Consider the following 20998-nt stretch of genomic DNA (forward strand, 5'->3'; position numbering starts at 1 on the left):
CCATGGGCCGAGGATAGTGGCTTCCGACAGTGGTTGCCTGCCAACGCTGGCTAGGGAACTTTCCAACGTCCTTCGCTCCAGCCTATTCTGGGAAATCGCACAGTATGTGTACCTGCGTTTCAGACGTCTGACAGTGTTCTTGCATAAGTTGCACTAGCGAAACAGCGGGCGCATGTTTTTGCTATTATTTCAAAGTGAGCGTTTTCTCGGCCAACTTTTTCACAAGATCTGTGCAAAAGCTTCACCGTACTATGCCAGCGTTCAACACGCTGCCCTATGATACAGCCATATGAAATAAAACGGAGAAGGAATGTTCGCTCATCGGATTCGTTGCACCCATTTGGTATCTTTCTGGGAATAAATGGTTTGTTTTGCTTTTGATAGAATTTCACTGAAAAGATGTAGTGCATGGGGTGTCCTAGGCACTAAACAGAGCTGTTTTGTTTTGATTGCGTTTTAATGAATATATTCCCTCAGAGGCATTCTGGAGCTCTTTTTGGTCCTTAGTAACATGTCAGTCTTTTTTTTTATATCTAGGGAACGCACTACCATAATGTTCCACAAATGTTACCTTTGAATATAGACATTCCAACCATTTGGGGAGATCCTAGGAGATGTGTGCTTTGGTGGGATGGTGCTGTGTCTGTAAAGCAATCATGATTATTATAATGCAAATTGAATACAAAAGAGGTCCAAGAATCGATCCTTGGTGTGCAGCTTACGTTTATTTTTTTTTTCGGAACACAGTGGAAACACAGCAGCAGCAAGCACAAATTACATTGAACGAATTAAACCGAGCTGCCTCTTGTAACACTCCCAACACCAAAACACTTTCTAGATGCCTTTCTTTGTTATCGAATCTCTTCAAGGAGATGAAGGGTGCAGATTTGAACGGGACCCTGTAACTGGTTGCTCAGAACTCTACGGCTTATATCCGTGAAAGACGAATCGCAGCTTCCGAGTTGTACCCGTGCTTGAATAGTTCGAGTAACGCCCTTGCTTCATCAGTTCCTTGGCGAAGTGTTCCAACTCGGCTTTGCCCTCTTCGGTCAGGAGCTTGTAGACGGGGTTTATAGGCAAGTTTAAACCTGCGAATATGAACGTTATGACATTACATCCTCGCGCGGGCGATCAAACGCTTGTTTTTATGCCTTATCAAGATTTGACTTTCGAACAATCGCGGTGCTTCATCAACAGGTTAACTGAAGTCCGCGGCACATGACAAACTGTGAGTTGCGCGTGCTAGCACCTCTTCTAGGACTTCTGAAATCTACAAGTGAGATAGAAAAGTTATTGAGGTAAGATTGGCGACTTAGTGCTTACATGTGTACTTAAATACCGTGGAGTCACTGACTCGAGGGAGATGTCAGCTCTGAAAAATTTACGATATTTGCAGATATTTAGTTTGTGAATCATCTCCAATTTAGCGGTTTTGGTGTCTGCCTGCCTGCTGCGGGCTTCTAGCACGATGTGGCGAACTGAAAGAAATATTGGCGTAAAGTCCAGCTATATATCTTATATTGGTGCTAAAAAGCACTGATGTCTTATGGTGTGAAGCTGAACAAAAAAAATTTAAACTTGAAAATAGCATTTTAGACTCGTTATGACGGTAGCTGTATAAATTGCACTCAGCTGAGACGTTGTTCAATTGTTTTTTAGCATCATTTTAATACAAGATATGCTATATTATTTTTCGCGCCATTTCCACAAGGCACCAGTGAATTTAGCCCACCAATGACGCCCTTGTGCTCATCCTAACTTATATTTGTTGTGCAGGTACTGCTTTACCCAGGGTGCGTGCGTTGCAGAAAGCCTACCGATATTGAACTTTATTCGTCTGACAATGCTATCGTAAAGTGTTTTTTATGTGGTATCTCAGTTGAAGCAGTTCTTGAAATTCTTAGACAGAGGCTACTAAAATGTTTTCTTGCCCACATGAATAATTCCGTGTGTTTTTCATATCATTCGTACGGAATTCAATTTTACATGGGTTACATACGGTGAGTACAGATATCAGAAGGAACTACACTGAGCGTATAGTAATGTTTCAGTGAAGCCCACTATTATAGTGATGCTGTCAACACCAAATTCCATACGGGTTCTTGTGTGCTGCAAGCGAATGTATAGCGAGCCGTCCGCACTTAACCTATTGCCTAAACCACAGCCTCCGAGATTTGGCGGCGCACGCCGACAGTGTGCCCTGCCCGTTCTTGGAGGTCATGCGCTAAGCATAATATAGCGTAGGTCTAAACACAGTACAATTCGCCTACACCTCTTCGAACCAGTTCTCCGCGAAGCACGAGTAGTTGGTAACTTGCGCAGTTCGAATTCAGCGGTGCGAGCACAACGCGACGCCTGAAAAGGACGCCAAGGTATACAGACGCGGTGCAGGTGTCATGTTTTGTGATCCTCATATGGCGCCGTCCGCATTCATTCGTGAGGTCCCGAAAGCAGCTGTACGATCGGCTTCTAAGGCATAAATACTCCCCGCGTTTTGTAGGCACAGCAGACGCAAGCTAGTGCTGGGTTTAAGCGAAGCTTACGTCCGCGGACTGCGTCGTCCGCTGCGATGCTGCGTGACACCTACATGTCTGCACCAAGCTTGCACCATCAGTAGGGAGGGTGCACAAAAATTACTAACCAGCCCAGCACCTTTCCTGCACCCTTTGTAACGAAGAGCGTTGCTTAGAGGGTCCTGTTGCTGCACCGCTGAAACGAGTGACAAGGTGCAGTACCTGGTGAACAGGTTGAGGTGCTGCAGGCGAATGGAACACATCTTGAGTTTTCAACAAAAACGACCGAACTGAAGTTTGGTGCTAAAGTGTCTACGGGAGTTGTAAGCATATGGTCAGCCAGCATTGAAATGATGGGCAGTACATAGATTTGCCTAAACCTCGTCCTTCTGGTTTTGAATGGCTTTGTGGTTTTGTTATTGATTGCTTTCAATAAAGTGTATTGGGTTATAAATGCAACAATTCGAAACGAATGTGCGCATGTGTGGCGAGACTAATTGTCTTGCTGTGTTTAGAAAACTGCGATTGCTTGGAAACTTAGAAAGATTGATATGGTTAACAAATAGAATGGCAAGGACGTTTGAAGCGGAGAATGCGAATATTAGACAAATTTATGTATACTAACCATCATTCCCAGGATGTCTGAATGATCGCTGCACCGGAGCTTTCTGCTGTAACTTCTAGGAAACTCTATAGGGTGCAATAACTTACGCGAGAGGTCGTCGATGCTTGCACTGGTGGACTCCACACGCACCAGCTCGCACGACAACGGCACGAGAGAGGTTGATTTTACGATGTTGATAAGGTAGTTCCTTAGGTACGTTGGGTCGTGAGTGTCGGGAAAGTCGGGCACAACATCCTTCAGCACCTGTTGATGAGAATTTGAAAGCGTTCGAATCGAATAGTTAAATTTTTGTACGGATACTCGAGGAAAATGACCCTACTATATCGACTCAAATACTGGATATATGTCCGTGCTTCCCCCATTGCCCCCCCCCCCCCCTAATAGAAGAAAAAGAAGAAGCACCATTTCAGAGATGCAAGCATGCTGACATCAAACATAGAAAGAAAAATTAACAACGAGAGTGAGATAAAAGTAAACGAAATATGGCACCTGATTTCAGTTAACTGAGGCAACAAATCTACAGACAGCCTAAGAAGGGAACATGCTTCACTACATGAATGCAAGACGTAAAGCAGAATCAGTTTTCCAAAGCACACTTGAATCCGATTTTTGTTCGCAACGGTAATTCTTTCTGCTCCCCGTTTCACGGAATGTCTGTCCGTGCCCGTTTGAGATGGATGAACAATGTAAATCTTAAGTTTTCTTGCAACTATTTTCCTGTAGACTCTATTCCGCGGCTCGTATTCGAAAAGCTCTTCTGCACTAAAGTATATAGTTCCTTATAACCGCGTTGGTTAATGAGAAAACAAAAGAAGATCTTTGTGAATTCGGCGCCATGTTATTATTCCGCACATTCAACAAAAAGGGAACGTTCGAATGGCGATTGTAAGAACTTTTCATCGAATACTGAATATAATCGGGCAGAACGCATCCTTTAGGGATGATTAACCGCGCTCAGTTAAAATCTTCGTACATATCTAATTTAGTGCTGGGATATTGACTATCGCGAGATATTTTAGTAAATGGCTTTCTGTTATGCGATTATTCAGTGTCAGTTGTCGCTTCGGGAACCAAACTCAGTGACCCAAGCCGTCTACTAAGTCAGGCAGCCACGATCGTCGAGTTGTCTATTATGGCACATACTCAGTGGCGAATGCTGTCTGCTCAGCAAGACAGCACCAGCACATACCTACTGGCCCATTCTAGTAGACGATTGGGGTCACTGTTAATAGCGCCGTAAACATGCTAAACACATTGATGCTCACGTAGGTTAAGAATGCTAATCGCGTTCATGATGCGTTTATTGAAAGAACGTGTGCCAATGAAATTATTCCAGGTCTCCTTATTTTGTAAAAGCACTCAGTGTTGGTCGAATCGAATGGGAGCACAGTCTGCTTAACGGTACACTTATGCTGAGCCAGCGCATTTTAGAAAACCCTCTGTGAATTGCGGATGTCTCACAAGGAGCGAAGCCAGGCATGAATAGCTGGCGGGTTTTCACTAAGGAAATACCAATAGCAGTGCACTCTACTTAGTAATTTGGTACACTTTATTTGGTATGTGGAGAAGGCAACAAAACGGCTCGTAAAAATGTGGTTGAGCTCAATTTTTTTATTTTTTCTTCAGACGACTTGAGGCTTCATTTCTATTCATCACGAGTTCATAGACGAAACATTTTACCGTCTTTTCTTTTAAATAGATATTTTCAAAATTCAGCATAATCCCAATGCACAGTTTTAATAAGGAAATCTTTAGTTTAAGAGGATAAGCGTGAGGAGATGAGAAGACAGAAAGAAAGAGAAGGAAAGACGGAGGTTAACCATTGTAAGAACCGGCTGGCTGTCATGCGCAGGGGAATGCTAAATGTAGAGAGACGAGATACAAAAAGGAACCATAAACATAAACGGCACACAGCGCGCAACAACACTTAAGGTTTATCACTGCAAAAAAAATTTGCGAATTAACAGTAACTCTTTATATCTTATATTACCATTGAATTTTGCTCTTGTGATATAGTTATGAGATACCTGTAAGCCCATGTAGCTTGCCTCGGGGTCCGCGTTGATCGGACGGGGCGCAGAATGCTGAGACAACATGAAAATTACTTAGAAGCCGCCTATTAGTTTACCGACTAGTGGGATAATCAAGTGTGTTATATACTATAGTAGCAATACGAGTGTTCTAAACAATGCTTTGGGATGCTGCGTGTGATATTGTACGGTGTGGTGTGCTGGGGCCTCTTTTGTGTGTCTTCCCAACACGAGTTTCTTTCTCACTTCATCCCGGAGGCGTAGTAACCGCATTGCTAAAGAAAACGGCATTTGTTCTTATTTGCACTTTTAGAATGCGAATTCTTAGTTTAAGAGGAAAAGCCCGCGGAGAGGAGAAGACAAAAAGAAAGAGAAGGAAAGACAGGGAGGTTAGTCAATGTAAGAACCGACTGGCGGTCATGCGCAGGGGAAAGACGGTTAGGGGAGTGCAAAATGTAGGGAGACAAGCTACAAGAAACTGTCAACATTAACGTGACACAGCGCGCAACAACGCTTATAGGACGTCTCACCAGGTCTGGCCCTTTTCAGCTGACAAGCGCAGAGCATACATTGCGCGATAGCAATCGTGTCTGCAAAGTATTCCATCGCTACGCTCCGCGGAAAGATCTGAACTTTCAATCCGAACGCCGTTTCCCCCTTCACTCGCGGCCACTGCACTCCAAGCCGGACGGTGACGTAATTGTGCCCCTGCTCCTACGTAATCGTGTCCGCAGTGTGACGTCACTCGTGGTGACACGTGACTTCGAGAATTATTCAGGACATCTGTTATCTGTGCGATCTGTCGCTTGAATTGACGAATTGAAGTTTAGAGAAATAAATCACACAAACGGAAGGTCTGCGTGTTTTTTGTTTTACTTCGCACCGAAGCAAGAGCGATGTACTTCGACTTCGTCTGATTGTTCCCACGGTCGTACGATCACGTGCGCAGGTACCCAAACTATGCCATTTTCTACCGTGTTCCAGCGCGTGATCACGCTCTGCGATCCGCTTGTTCTGCCTCAGTATTCGTGTAGCACTGAATTATACCGCTAGTCATGTTTCCTTGTGCGCAGCGCGAAAGATCGTGCGCTGCCTGAACGAGACAACAGCTCGCGCGCGACGCCGTCGGTGGAAGTGTGTAGCGCCAAAAAAAAAGCGTTCTGATGCTGCGTGTGATAACGTATATATGGTGTACTGAGCCCTGTTTTGCGTGTCTTCCCAACACGAGTTTCTTTCTCACTTCATCCCGAAGGCGTAATAATCGCTATGCTAAACAAACTTAAATGCTGTTCGCACTTGTGTTTCTTTGCACGTGTAGAATACTATGGATACTTAATTATCTGTCATTTTCAGACAGGTAATATGTGTACACAAGCCTGAACGAAAATAACTGCAATCCGGCATCGTACGGTGACAAACACGCTTGTGGCACTCTCACTATAATTAAAAGATACGCAACCATCGGACTGAATGGTGTTGACACTGCTAATCTTGCAACAAAACCTGTACAAATGAAGAGCGGAGTTAGAGTGTCACTTCAGTAATGCACAGACCGTTCCGAACCTCGCAAGGATAACTAACTAAACGATAGGAACTCCGCAGTCGAAGATGTTGGGCATGCAAGTACTCACATCGGCGTATTTCTTCCATCGCTCCGAATTCATCATTGCTTTGGAAAGCTGTAGCGGTCCAGGATGAGGATTGAACACGATCAGGCACTCCCCGCCTGGAGCCATAAGGCGTTCGACGTTCCTCAGCGCGGCACATTTGTCGTGTATCCAGTGAAAGGTCTGGAAGGAATAGACGCGATCGAACTGCCCTTCGGTTTCGATGAACTGAGACACCTCGTCGTCGGCCGCAATGTCCAGCGTGCGGTACTCGATCTTCGGGTTGCCGTGCTCTCGCTTAGCGTAGTCGATCATGGAGTGCGAGTTGTCCACCGCCACCAGTCTTCTCATTGATGGCGGGCATAGCGGGAGCAGGTAGTTACGCGTGAAGTTACCCGGGCCGCAACCGATTTCCAGATACTGCTCGTCGCATTTGCCGTCTTCTTTCGGGTTGGAGAATAACGATGCCTGCCAGCTTTTCAGAAGTTCGCCCGTGGACTCCCGGTCGTGAATCCTGACCTGGTCGTAGGTCTTGGGTACCTCTTTCTCGAGGAACGCCGACGGTGAAACGCTGGACTTTTGAGAAGGACGCTCCATGACAAGATGGCTGGGAATTCACTTGCGTACAGGGGCCGGCCTGCGTTTTAAAGGAACGAGGCTGACGCTCTTTAAAATATATGACTATGCAGTATAATACCTAACTTTAAATAAATAAATAAATAAATAATGTAACTTGAGTAAGCACTAGCCACGTTACTTTTACTTCTTTTGATGCACGCAAGTTTCGGTGTCAAACTTATCCATTTGTTAAGTTTTTTTTTTCTCCTTGCCGTCTGGTTGATAGGCATTTCCACATGTTGTGCAGTGTCTCACGTTTGCTGCTATCGCCGATTGCAACGCACGGGGGGGGGGGGGGGGGGGGGGGTACTGTGGGCTTTTGCTAAGCTGTCCTTGGGGGCAGCTTTTACCCACATCCTCCTTCATCTTTTAGGTGGAAGTTAGATTGTATGGTATTGTACTGTATTTTAATTTCTGGCGGTTGTGATACACTAAATGGAAGAAGGAACCCTGTACAGAAGTATTACGTGCCATAATTGGGATGCGTGAAACATGGAAATAACGGAACGTTTGTGAGGTGAAAGTGTCCAGCTATAAGTGGTGCGCGTAATACATTCTAGCATAGGTAAATATGGCTTCGATTGTCGCTCATAATCATCATTGACCTTTCACTAGGTATATATTTGCGCAAAATTAGAACGAATGCTGTTATATACCTAAAAGCGTCCTGCGTGCCTTACCTAGATTAAGTTATGCCTTTAACAACCGTAGTGTGCCAAACTTCTCCGACGCCCTCTACAGTAGCGTGCCTCATAGCCCACAGTGTAGCTTTGGGACGGAAAAAGCCTATACTCTGAATCAGTGGCCTCTATTTTTAATACTACATGAAGCTCTTGATAGATGAGTTACTCGCCGGCGAGGAATGTGCTGACTTTCGACAATTCGGCGCTAACAGTTCAGCTTATATAGGCAAAGATGCGGAAGGAGCGTTAGCAACTGCATCTGTGCGACTGGCATGTCAGCGACATTGCAACGGAGAAACGCTTATCCGATTGCACATTGCTTTTTATCCAGCTTGGAATGAACAAACAATAACGTGGTGCTCGTCGTTGCACTATCTTTATAGCACGCGTTCAGGTAATCTTTAAACCATAATTATTTGAGAGCAACGATGATATATTTGCCACACACACACACGTGCACACGCACACGCACGCACACGCACGCACGCACACGCACACGCACACGCACAAATGCACACGCCCCCCCCCCCCCCCCCCCACACACACACACGCACGCGCGCGCGCGCGCGTACGCACTCACTAAAAGAAAACTGGGCACAACAAAAGATAGGACTGTGGGCAGGACCGCGGGGCAAGAATAGATAGGTGGCTGAAAGATTCCTGGAAAGCGTTGATTTCCATGTTCGTAGTTTCTGTCTCTCCCGCTAGGGAACGCGCGCTGCTCGAATTATATTCACATCGTCCAGCGATTCTAGCACCACTATTGACCTAATAACTGCGGCTTTATTGATGCAAAAGAACCAAATGGCTTTCTTTCAACGCGTTTAAAACTTTCAGTCAAATGAGGTTAGTTTACTTAGACCATGACATAACGTTTGTAATGTTGCAGAACGGGTCCAAATAGTAAGGTTTACGGAAAATTCGTGGAGTTGGCAAGTATGATTTTGAATAGGCAGGTAGGGGGAGGGGAAGGAGCAGAAGCTGGAAAGGGGGGGGGGGGGGGTGTCTCATATCGCTTACAGCATTTTTTGTTAGTGTTAACAAATGCTTAATTACTATATCAGAGACAAATTAGCCTTGGGGGATGGGCAGGGCAGTGACCCTTTGCAATGGGACCTTTGCGGGCACTAGGCCCAGCAGTTCCCTCCGGCTTTGGAGCCCCTAATGAATTTCAGAGGTTATGTGAGATACCTGTGAACGACGTGCGCATAAATTTAAGTATAGGCTAGCGTTCTTGTTTTATATTTTCCCCGTTCGTCTCATATTGCGCCTTCTTCCGAATAAAGCAGCAACTGTTCAGATGCGATGCCAATTAATGTAACACAATGCGAATACGAACGACCTCGGTGAATATTTCCGGTACATGACTATGGGATGCCTGACTGGCATTTGAAAAACAATTAGCGTTCATTTCTGAATGCTTCCTTTTATGTTACCCGCCTGATACACAACGGCAAAATATGATCTTTGTTATAGCTTTGATATAGTAGGAGATTAAACTTAGAGATATGGGGCGATAGTGCAACTGTTCAATTATGCTGCAATCGTCATTGTTAGCAATTGCACTCACTTGATTTGCCTGAAGTCTCTTCGTTTTCCTTTATAGTCCTAAAGTAAAAAGAAGTTATCACCCCAGTTTTGGCTGGGGGTACTACAAGCCAGCAAATGAAGTTCTTTTGCGGTCAGTTGTCCGGTTTAGTGTTGTCAGAAATGCTGTCCAGCAAGAAGGTGCTACTTCAGTATTTCTAGTTTAATTAATTCATTAGCTTGCTTTAGTGCGCTTTTGCAGAACATGTCTTTACCAGGCTTGTTTACATACGTCGTGAAGACCAAGTACAAGCAGCGGCGAAGTTAGGTAGTCTGGCGCCCGGGGCCAATAGGTCTTGTGTCACCTCTTGCCCTCCCACCTCCCCCCGCTGTAGTCAGGAAGGTTAGGATACTGAAAGTTTCCGAGGGGAAGAGGGATGATGTTTCAGTACCAGCACAGCCGCCTTGGATACCGCGCTAGTCGATCCTCCCCTTCGCTTTCGTTCCCAGATATCGCGAATGTAGCAGGTAAACAAGTTGTTTTATTTTTTGCACTAAATAACACAGGGTCCTTCAATGATAACTTGTGGCAAGCGCATTTGCTCATCTGCTGTCAGACTCTAAGGTTTGGCCGCCAATACAGATGCGGCATCCGGGAAAATGTGGCTCACGGGTAACAAAAAAACACTTTAATACAGTTTTAATTGGCAATTTTAGACACAGTATTGCTTTTGCAAAATTGAAGCCCGACATTTATATGGTGCCCAACAACAAGTTCACAAAAGTCGTCCTATATACTACGGCGTGCAGTACTTTGGCGCTGGGCAGCCCTGAACCCAAACGAAAATTAAATAGCGTGTGAGTGACGCTGATATCTCCACCCTAATAGAAAACGCCACCTGCTTCTTCCCTGCTGCGCGGGAGCCAACGCTATCACAATTACGTGTTCTCTTCTCTCTGATCCATAAAGCGTTTCCTTATTTGCTGCTATTGGTAGATGTGATTATCCGAGCTGCGGTATCGCCACAAGCTTGGAAACGAAACAGGGCGTCACCAAACAAAGGAAGAGAAGGCCGCGATGAAGCCCGTGCTAGCGAAAGCTTGCGCTAGTGTTGGTCCGCACTCGCAATGGAGAGGATAGAGATATCGACGTAACTGGTGCATTATTTCATATTTATTTCGGTACTGCCATACTGGGCCACCTGTAGTGCCAAATGCACGCTCTAGCACCCAAGGTGATTTTGTTTAGAGAATAAGTTTTTGTTGAGTTAATAATATGACTTTGGGTCCTCGATTCCCGAGTTGGAATGTTTACGCTATATTTGCTAATTAAGCACTTATTCAAGATTTTCTTAATAATTATCAGCCCTATTTTGCACGATGCCGACTTTTGGTAGTCATAAAAAGGCACATAACCTGATAGAATGTCGTGAAATACCCTTACGAAATTTACTTTTTTTTAAAAATAAAGTCCCGTGCAGCTTAAACAAGACACTGTATTTGTGACACAGGCTGCTCGGTCCAAATTTTATATTGAAATATGCCTTTTGGACCGTACGGCTGCAGCCAGAAATAAGCCGAAGCGCCATTCATTAGTAGTATGGGACATATTGAACATATCATAATTCCTCGTTGGAGGGTCAAAAATCAATTGAAATATATGTAAGGCTTGTGGCGTCTTCCTTATGAAGGGTTGCGTTGTTGTCTTTTATGTACCCACGGAGAGAATAGTTCTCCGTTTGTATAATTGAACAATGCTGAATTGAGAAATGGTAAGACAGGTGCTTGGATTTTCCTTTTCTATGCGCCCTAAGCTCGCTGTAATACCTTGAGTATACTTCAGGCATTGTAATTGGCGCTGTAAAAAACTGCTTCATGGTCTCAAATTCGAAGTTGTAGTGAACTGATGGGTTTCGGGGACAATGCGTGCCTCGCCATAACGACAGTCGGTTGCTACTGTTGCGTGAGGGGTCTGCCATATTGTCGATAAACGTTACTGAGGGCCACCATGAAACATTTCATCGCTTGCAATTGATTGGCTCTTGAGCTTAACCACGAAACTTTTCATTCAGGTGATTGCTACTATGGTATTTGTAAATTAACAATGTAAGCACTCTACATGACGCGCCGTCGTGTTAGAAGCCATGAGCAATTCGTTTTATGGGGGCCTGTTTCAGAGAGCGGTGAAAGTAGCAGCAAACTGCATCATGCGAAATGCGCGCCTAACTGTTTCTTCTACGCATTAATAAAGTGGCCATACTTGAATAGAAGAACTCACAAGAGTTATAGGAATCATGATGACAGCTTAGCTGGGTGGTGCCTTTCTAACGCGGACAAAATATTGGCACCAAATACCAAGATTTTTCTTCGATGTAAAATGAATGTCTCTCATAGTTAACTACTAAGGGAATGTTATGTGCTTAGCGAAACGTCATACACAACTTCGCGTGTTGAATTTGCAGACATTCTTTTTACGCAAAGTTTATGGACGCACACGGCGCATATATTCATTGCAAAACCAGTCATTCAGCGCCACATAGCTTGCGATATCCAAGCCGCAAATTTTCTCGACTCACGCGCTTTTCAAGAGGGAACTGTGGTTCAGGGGCGGCAGCAGAAAGAAGCCGACATATCCTTCAATAAGTGCGGCCCGAGCCACGCATACCGCAAGCATACACGAAGGGAACGAGAGCGTGCGCGGCAGTCGAGCGAGCCGGAGCGAGCGGCGTCCTGGCCGTGACGTCACTCGAGAGAGGGCGCCACTCCAAGGTCTCGCCTCCATAGAGTTTCATGTAATAAGAGCGAACTCCGGCACTAGTGTCTACGGTAGCTGCAATGGGAGCGGCTGACCCAGCATGGGAATTAGGCGAAGTACATGGATTTTCCTATAAACTTCTTCCTTCTGGTTTCAAGCGTCCTTGCGACTTTGTAAACTCGTTATTTTGAACAATGTACCGCTTAATAAATAAGTAAATGAACAATATAAAAATTATCCGACGACAGGATTCGAACACAAGACCTCTACACAGAAGCTTGATATCGAAACCATATAGCCACAGACGCATGCATCGACAAGCGATGTGAAACACCCTTATAAATTTATCGCGTGCATGCCACTGCCTTGAGACGCTTGGCGCTTTTCGATTTGGCCACCTCGAAAAGCTCAATCATTCCAATTAGTAGTGATTGTGCGTGTTCGCAGCGTCTTCTGCACTTCGAAGACCATAGATTGCTCTGAAATTTACTAAAATGAAGGCTTATAAACCTTAATGTGCAATGCCACAAGGACGTCTGAATTCACGAGCATGAGGATGAGACAAATTCATATACTTCCCATCATTCCCATGATAGGCCAACGACTGCGACGCCAGAGTTCCCTCTAGTATTACGTAGGAAACTCTATGCTCGCCGCTAATACGCCGCCAAACTCTTCGGCCGCACCGAGTATGGAGACGATGCCGAGGATCCCGTTCGTGTCTGTGGACATTGCACCATCGCTCTCGAGACAGGCTTCGCAGTAAATGCGAGCGCCGGACGCGCTCGTTCGTACAGGGTGATCTTCTCTTGCTGCTGTTTTTGTTCGTATTCGCAGCGCGGACTGAACGGAACAGGGACTTACGAGCCATATTGCCAGATTGTGTGTTTAGCGACGCCCGCTCCGAGCATGAGCACAGCGCACATGAAATGTTCAGCTAAGGCGAGTAGTTTAGAGACCACATATCGAAACGCATTCGTGCAATTATTACGTATATAGCTGTTAAAGCTGCAGCCAACAATTCTGCCGCATTACACATCTCGTACAAGAGCTCGGGCTGCCGGTTACCGGAGCATTCTTTACCATTTACGCCCAGTCAAGCCGGCGGAAAGAGGGGGGGTCTTCGGAAATAAAATAGGCTGATGATGATGATGATGACAACCCCCCAACTGGCACCTGGGGCCCACGGACCTCCCCCCCCCCCCCCCGCGTCTCGCGTTACTACACCGCTACGTACAAGGCTGTTATAACCGCGTCAAAGTGTGACTTGTGTCCTCTGAAAAAGTTCGTACGCATTCCAATAACCCCACACGATTGCTACATTCCCCTAAAGGTACGGCAACCTTGATGGTTATTCCGTATGGTTTCCGTATGAATTGTACTGAAAGCATACGAAATAATTAGAATGCATATGAGCCTACTACACTGGGTACGTTAAAATTTCTCATGCATCATTCTCGAACTGCGTGCATTCTCAAAACGCTCGTCTAGGCTTGTGAGGTACTCTTGCATATTCCAATGATCAGCGTTGCATCGACGTCCTTATGACATCAACAAAGCCTCTCACAAACAGGGAACAGACGTTTCACTTCTCAAAAGAGCGCCTAAGTATAAATATTGGACGCCCTGCAAGCGTTCATGTTCTATCGCGATGTTATTAGATGCCACAATTAAGTTCGTACGCAGGCTATTATGTACAGTCTAATCACAAAACAGACATTACAACAGACGACTAACGAAGGCAACAAATTGGGATAAAGCTCTAAGTTCAGGTGTCTCCCCCTGCGCTGCAAGAACACTGTTACAACATAATTGTTACATCGCTCGTTTAGAGATGGCAGCACCCTTCCATGCTGGCGCCAGTAATGAGAGGTTTCTGTGTGGGGTCGAATGCATTGTCCTTGCTCACACATACACCATCACAGCGAAATAGTTATAATAATTATTAATAATAAAAAAGCAACACTCTTTGCTTTAGTCAGCATTAACAGGATCGGCTGAGTGGCAGAGCGTAGACATTGCTCCCAATTGCTCTTAGTGGTCATGCCTTCACTGTTGGGATGAAGCATTTTTCATTCGTTTTCGCCGTTGTAGCCGCGGGCTACCATGTTCGCCCGAAGGACCGCGCGGGGTACGTAACAGCGGCCGAAGGAATTACTTTCGTACACAGGCACGGGTGGTCAAGAGATTAACACACCGCAGCGTTTTAATTAGCTTTTCTTAAGTAGCTTTCCCTAGGTAAACGGTAAGGAAGAATTAAAAAAAAAAATAAACGTGTTGGGGACCAGCTATTTCACGCGACCTATCCAAGCAAATTTGCACTGATAAACGCGATACGGGCCTGCCAAAGAATATTAATGCTGAGAGGACACTAACAACTTCCCGTAATTCCGCTATACTTCATGCGGGGATAGGAACGTTATTGTGTCAAAGGGCGTCAATGTTCACTTTTGCCGGTGAGCTGAACCTCAGGGTGGCATATGGACACCGCGCGAGCAGGGAGCATTTTAGCATTTTCTCAGCGTCATTCTTAGACCAGGTGTTCCACTGCCTCGCAGAATTTCAAGTGCAGTTCTCATACCGGGGGTACGAATGATGCAGCATATACAGGGGCAGGTTATTGTGGTGCCGTAAATGAGTCGCAGGTGAGTAGTTTGAAGAAGATGTCGAAAACACGGGGACTTCATTGCGAGAAATGTTTGCGCCGGCAGCAACGTTATAACGACATCGTATGCGCACGCGAGTGCCAGCCGCCTTTCTCCTGCGAAACATTCATGCCCTTGCACGCCAGGCACCCCGGGCCTCCGGCAAGGTTGCTGACTCACCCGTATTACAACTTAGCAGAGAGAGGTTTCCTTCTTCTAGCTTCTCTTTTCAGCAAGAAATCGTGCGCTGAACTAAACGTTTGTGCTTATGAGATCGCCGCGGGAGAAAAATGAACACGCCAGGCGGCGATCCCGTCCGAAACGTATTTGCGGCTCGCAGTCGACAACGCACATGTGTCGTTTCCTCCCTCGGACGTTGCACTTGGCAAGGGTGCACAGCTGGCGTGCATCGTATCTGTGCCGGCTTGCAGCTGCGGGCGCGTAGCTCAGAACAACGTTAATTGGGCACTCGGGAGTGAAAGCGTCCGCTTACACCCGATATTCCTATAAGTGGTCTTTTGTGAAAATACAGGCTTGTAATCATGAGGTGAGCGATCAATTTGCACTCGAAAAATAATAAATGAAAAGGAAGCGAGAAAGAAAAAAGAACGCGCTGCTACCATTGTTGCAAGCGCGTGGCTCCTACGCGTTGTTAGGGTTGGCGTCTGACACCACGTGGCGACAGGAATTCCGCCCGACCTTCTACCAGGATTCGTCGAAAAGAGGGTTGACTTCTCCTGCGAGGGTCAACGTCAGGCACCTTGCGCACAAAAGGGCCTTCTACCAGGATTCGTCGAAATGAGGGTTGACTTCTCCTGCGAGGGTCAACGTCAGGCACCTTGCGCACAAAAGGGCCTTCTACCAGGATTCGTCGAAATGAGGGTTGACTTCTCCTGCGAGGGTCAACGTCAGGCACCTTGCGCACAAAAGGGCCTTCTACCAGGATTCGTCGAAATGAGGGTTGACTTCTCCTTTCCTTGCTCGGTAATGCAGGAGGAAGGGCCCTCTCTCTGTGCCTGTCACGTGACATCGACGGAAGCAAGATCCCGCCCACACTTGTAGAGAGCCTATTTAAGGGGCTCCGAAATGTACTTTTATATAATTCATACTTTTCTTATTTTCTTTCAACTACCTTTGAATAAACCGTGCAAGTTTCGCACTAGCAAATCGTCTCGCCCTTGCTCAGTCGCCATGGTCTACCGGATGCCTGCAGCCCGCCGACAACGCCATGCTACCCAATAAGTAATGTCGGTCGAGCTTCGTTAGGCAGGCGACGCTACTTCTCGGCAGCAGTACGGTACGCTACCCTGGAGTACGCAACAGCGTACGAGAAGTAGCTTTCCCACACTACTTTCGAGCCCAGGATAGCGTACTTCGGTGCACCTATGCTCCCTACAGGGAGCCTGCACAGTAACTCTTGTGGGCGTCATTTCTCAGCACACAAAAATGCAACTCTAAGATGCGGTCCTCGCGAGCATGTATAACAATGGGTAAAAGTTTCGACAGAACGAAAATATTGAGCTCTAACAACTGCTGTTTAATGAGGGCTGTTCATCTCGAACGCCAGTTTGTTACTTTGTCTGATCAAGTAATTACTGGCGAGCTACAAATAAATAATTTCTAGGGGCGCTAGACCCCGCGGCTTCCGGACTTTTCCGATTGTCGCACACACGACCAAGCACAAAAAGGCAACTTCCGAGAGGTCCATGGTGATTCTGGCAAAAACCTTTCCTTCAATTGCGCCTCTCGTTGTTATTGATATGGTACTTATGCTTCTTTTTTCTTGTTGAGAAACATTTCGCAATGCTGAACAGGGAGAGAGCACATGCGGATGACCAGGATTATGCTCAAATTATTCAATTGAACGGCGACTGTTCCAAATGCATGCACTGGAGAAATAAAAGAGTGAGCGCACCAGTCTTCAAGTTGTGCACACAAGGGGAGAAACCATGTTTTGCCGATTGCAGCAACGTTCCCGGTTAGCATGCGTGCTAAACACGCACACTGCTGCTAAACCGCACTAGTTAGGTTATTCTAATCTAGAGTATCCTGCAAGTTACTCTATTCTAATATTTCATTTAGGCCGAGTATTGTCCACCTATAGCCTAGTAAATGCTAACTCTGGAGATAACTCTGGAAAGTTGGAGTGAAAATGAACAAAACACAAGTACATGCACGACTGTACATACATTCCAAACCGAAAAATGTTAATGTCTGCATGATGCACGCGATAGGTAGAATAATGCTGAAACACTTGTTTGGGACCAAAAACGGTAAAAAGGAGTTGCACTCACAAATTACAAAATTCGAAAGCTCTCGTGCATCGAAACAAGATTGTGCGCAGGGCGCTTACCGCTCATTACTTCTCTATCACTGCCTATACGATAACGCACAGTAGAGGCTATGCGGCAGCAGTTTTCATATGAGACACAACATAAGCGTGTCTAGACGAGCACAGGCCGAATACTTGCTGAGAACAGCAACTAAGAGAATGCTCGACGAAGGATGAGCGCAGTGCAAATCGAGATCCAAGAACTAGTTCGGCATTTGGTTTCTTGTTGCATATTCAATTTTTCTTAACAAGTAGCACGGGAAACAGTAATACAGAATCGGCAATAGCTAGGGGTGGCGCCACGGAAAACGTAACATCGCGCGTTATAAGGCCGTTATGCAGAGAAATACGTAAGTACAAGACCTCACGTCGCTAGCAGACGACACAGAATGATGTATAAAATGATCATTTATTGGCATCCCCATTGAAATGGGGCGGTGACAAATATCACCTAGCCTAACTGAGTTACTCACGCATGCTATACATGCTTTTCATTTTAGCATTCTTGTATACGTTTCTGTATTATGTCCTTTTTTCTTCCTAAAGACTTCTCTATCTACCTTGTAGCGCTACCTGTGCCTGTAACGGATCTGGTCGTATCCATCTTGTTCCTTGCTTTTTTTTTTTTTTCTGAAACGTCTCTTGCTTACCTCGACTGCTGACAGGTTGATTTTTCCGTTCACTTTAAATACAAGTGCTTCTGGAACGTGTACGTTCCCTACTGGTGTCACTGAGTGAATTCCTTCGTATGCCATTAGGATGTGCTGACATGTCTCCAGATTTTTGCTTCACCATACACATGCCTTATCTACTTTCGAATATTTGCTCCGGTAATGGTTTTGTCTTAGTGCAACCAGCTCGAGCCTCAGATAACAACGCACTTCCCTTCGTGTTATAGTACAGATGACCCCTACACTGCAGCTCTCCTGCCAGCGAAGGATGGAAGCACGAGCACAGTCGTAGTCAGCTCCGTCTGCAGACAGATGGCGCGGTTGAGACACCTGACTTGAAAGGGCTCACAACCGAGAGCCCCCATTCATGCATTTTGTTGTGCTCAGGGGCCCCACTCCCCAATTTCTTGTGAGCGGGAGCTGAACACTATTCCATTTATTGATTTATTTGTTTATTTATTTATTCGCTTGTTTGTTTTACTTATTGTACCCTCAGGGCTTAAAACGCAGCAATAAAAAGAGGAGGCAGCTCATCAAACATATAACTATACAGAAAAGGCAATACAAAGAATCAACAATCAAGTCATAATGCCTTTAGTGTAATATTGTAACGAAATTCATATTTAGACGATAAGCACAAAATGATAGAAAAAATACATCACTCATAATACAAATAAGTACCTTGCTAACCAGACCTTCGGTAACGGGCTAGCAAGGTACTTGTCGCAGTTTAAACTACATAACTATAGAAATAACATAGCAAGGGTAAAGAGAGAGAAGAAAAACGACTCCGTCGCAAAACTTATTTATCAAGTTTTACTAGGTAGTGTTAGTAAGTGCCTTACTGAAGTGATCGGTGTTATCAAACCAGGCGGTCTAGTAGATCCGGCAGTCGATTCCAATACTGACGTCATGAGTGGAACTTTCACAGCTAGTGGAGGCTTTGTAAACGAGACGGGCGCAAAAGCGGCAGTGGGTATCTACGCGTTGTTGAAATTCTTGCACCCAGTACCCGGCGTCATTGAGTGTGAGCGCGTTTGCAGAGCGCTGCCTAAGCAGTAAAGAGGATCGCTGGACATTCCAAGAGCCAGCACATATTGATCTTTTTCGACAGTGGTTAACTTTTCCTGCACAGAAAAAGCGGAGCCATTTAAGTATGCGACAACAAAGCGAAATTAATGAAATTGCTCAGGCGTCACCGGCATCGCGTTTTGTGAGTGAAATTCAAAACGGTTAGTTTTTTCCATCTCATATATCTTATGCCACCTATGAGAATTTTATTTTGGACAAACAAATAAAGTGGAGTTCTGAAAAAGAACGCGAGCAATATAAATCAATCTCTATGTAACATTCCTTTAGCGCAATTGTTTCTATTTAAGTGGAGCTTTACCTTGGGGTCAATTCCGATTTCGTTACTAAATTAGCTCTGAAGCGCTGAAGTTCTTCCCTCGAGAGACTGCAGAAGTGATTTGAAAGAACTTATTAAATTTAAGAGAGGAAGAAAGTTATATTGACCAAGTTATATGTAGAATAACGTACGCACACAAGCACACGCACACACAGACGCGCACGCACACACGCACACACACACACACACACACACACACACACACACACACACACACACACACACACACACACACACACGCACACACGCACACACACACACACGCACACACACACACACACGCACACGCACACGCACACGCACACACACACACACACACACACACACACGCACACACGCACGCACGCGCACACACACACGCGCACACGCGCACACGCGCACACACACACGCGCACACGCGCACACACACACGCGCACACGCGCACACGCGTACACACACACGCGCACACGCGCACACGCGCACACACACACGCGCACACACACACACGCACACACACGCGCACACACACGCGCACACGCGCACACGCGCACACACACACGCGCACACACACACACGCACACACACGCGCACACACACGCGCACACACACGCGCGCACACACGCGCACACACGCACACACGCACACACACACGCGCGCACGCGCGCACACACACGCGCGCACACACGCGCACACACACGCACGCCCGCACGCATGCCTATCAGCAGAAAAAGCGCAATTTTTATTTTAGCCTCGACTTTAACAGATATTAGGAAAATTAAAGAGAAAATATGAAAGCCCCGAGGTAGTAACTCTAAATCTGTACGACGCACAGATATCGGAATCTTGTATTTTGTATCTGCTGGAATTTCAAGCTGGCAAGCGTGATAAATTACTTTACAGCTAACGTGAAGCCATTTGATTGTTTACAAAATTTTGTAAGAGTGTGATGCACAATAAATTGGTTTACTTTAAAGCGGTGCATGATATATCTATTTCTCCCGCTTTGTACATACTGTAATATTCATATTCAATTCCAGAATTGTAGCGTTGGTCCTTTCTTTTAAAAAAGCTTTAGATTTAGCGATGCTTATGTTGATAATTCCCATGTCTAAATTCACTATAGAATTTGTTTTTGATATGAACGCAACAAAGTTGAATTCATTGAAATCGGTTCAGCAGTGGCCACGTGCGATCGTTTCCATGTATTTCAACATGAAGTCAGGGGTTCCGCGAGTATTCGTAAAAATGTCCTGGGCGGAAGGGAAGGTGGGTGAGGGGTTGGCAAGGATTTATAAATCTATAAGAACTCTGGCTTGAACGCACATCTTCTGTGGCATACATAAGCACTTTAGTCACGGTGGTTTAGCCTTGCACGCAGCACAGAAGCAGTAGCGAAATTGGGAAAGCAGTGACCGACAAAAAACGTGTTTTTTACGTCACAGTGACTTTTCCAGCAGCTGTTCTGACCCCAACTTCGCCTGCTTGAGGAACTTGTCTTAATAAACTTTATCGATCCAATTAATTCGATTTCTGGCATTTGGTTTCTTACGCTGCCACAAGAGAGCGCCGCAAGCACGATCACAATTTCTCTTTAGCGTGCATTT

The 20998-nt window shown here is 45.7% G+C and overlaps 1 protein-coding gene across 3 annotated transcripts in view; it reads right to left on the bottom strand.

The window, feature by feature from the left end:
- Positions 1–705: 705 nt before the first annotated feature.
- The window catches only part of LOC126531189 (juvenile hormone acid O-methyltransferase-like), a 49977-nt gene continuing 29684 nt past the window's right edge, over positions 706–20998 (bottom strand). For 2 of the 3 annotated variants that reach the window (XM_055071018.2, XM_050178616.3), the window contains exons 2-4: positions 6800–7412; positions 3225–3381; positions 706–1088 (exon numbers count right to left, since the gene is read on the bottom strand). In XM_055071018.2, coding sequence (XP_054926993.1) covers positions 922–1088; positions 3225–3381; positions 6800–7372 — 897 coding nt within the window. In that variant the 5' untranslated portion in view covers positions 7373–7412 and the 3' untranslated portion in view covers positions 706–921. Of the gene's footprint in view, positions 1089–3224; positions 3382–6799; positions 7413–15183; positions 15341–20998 lie in introns of those variants that run through there. The other variant, XM_050178615.3, reaches the window with a different exon arrangement.

This window comes from Dermacentor andersoni, chromosome 5 (assembly GCF_023375885.2).
Source record: "Dermacentor andersoni chromosome 5, qqDerAnde1_hic_scaffold, whole genome shotgun sequence".
In the NCBI taxonomy this organism is placed as follows: domain Eukaryota; kingdom Metazoa; phylum Arthropoda; class Arachnida; order Ixodida; family Ixodidae; genus Dermacentor; species Dermacentor andersoni.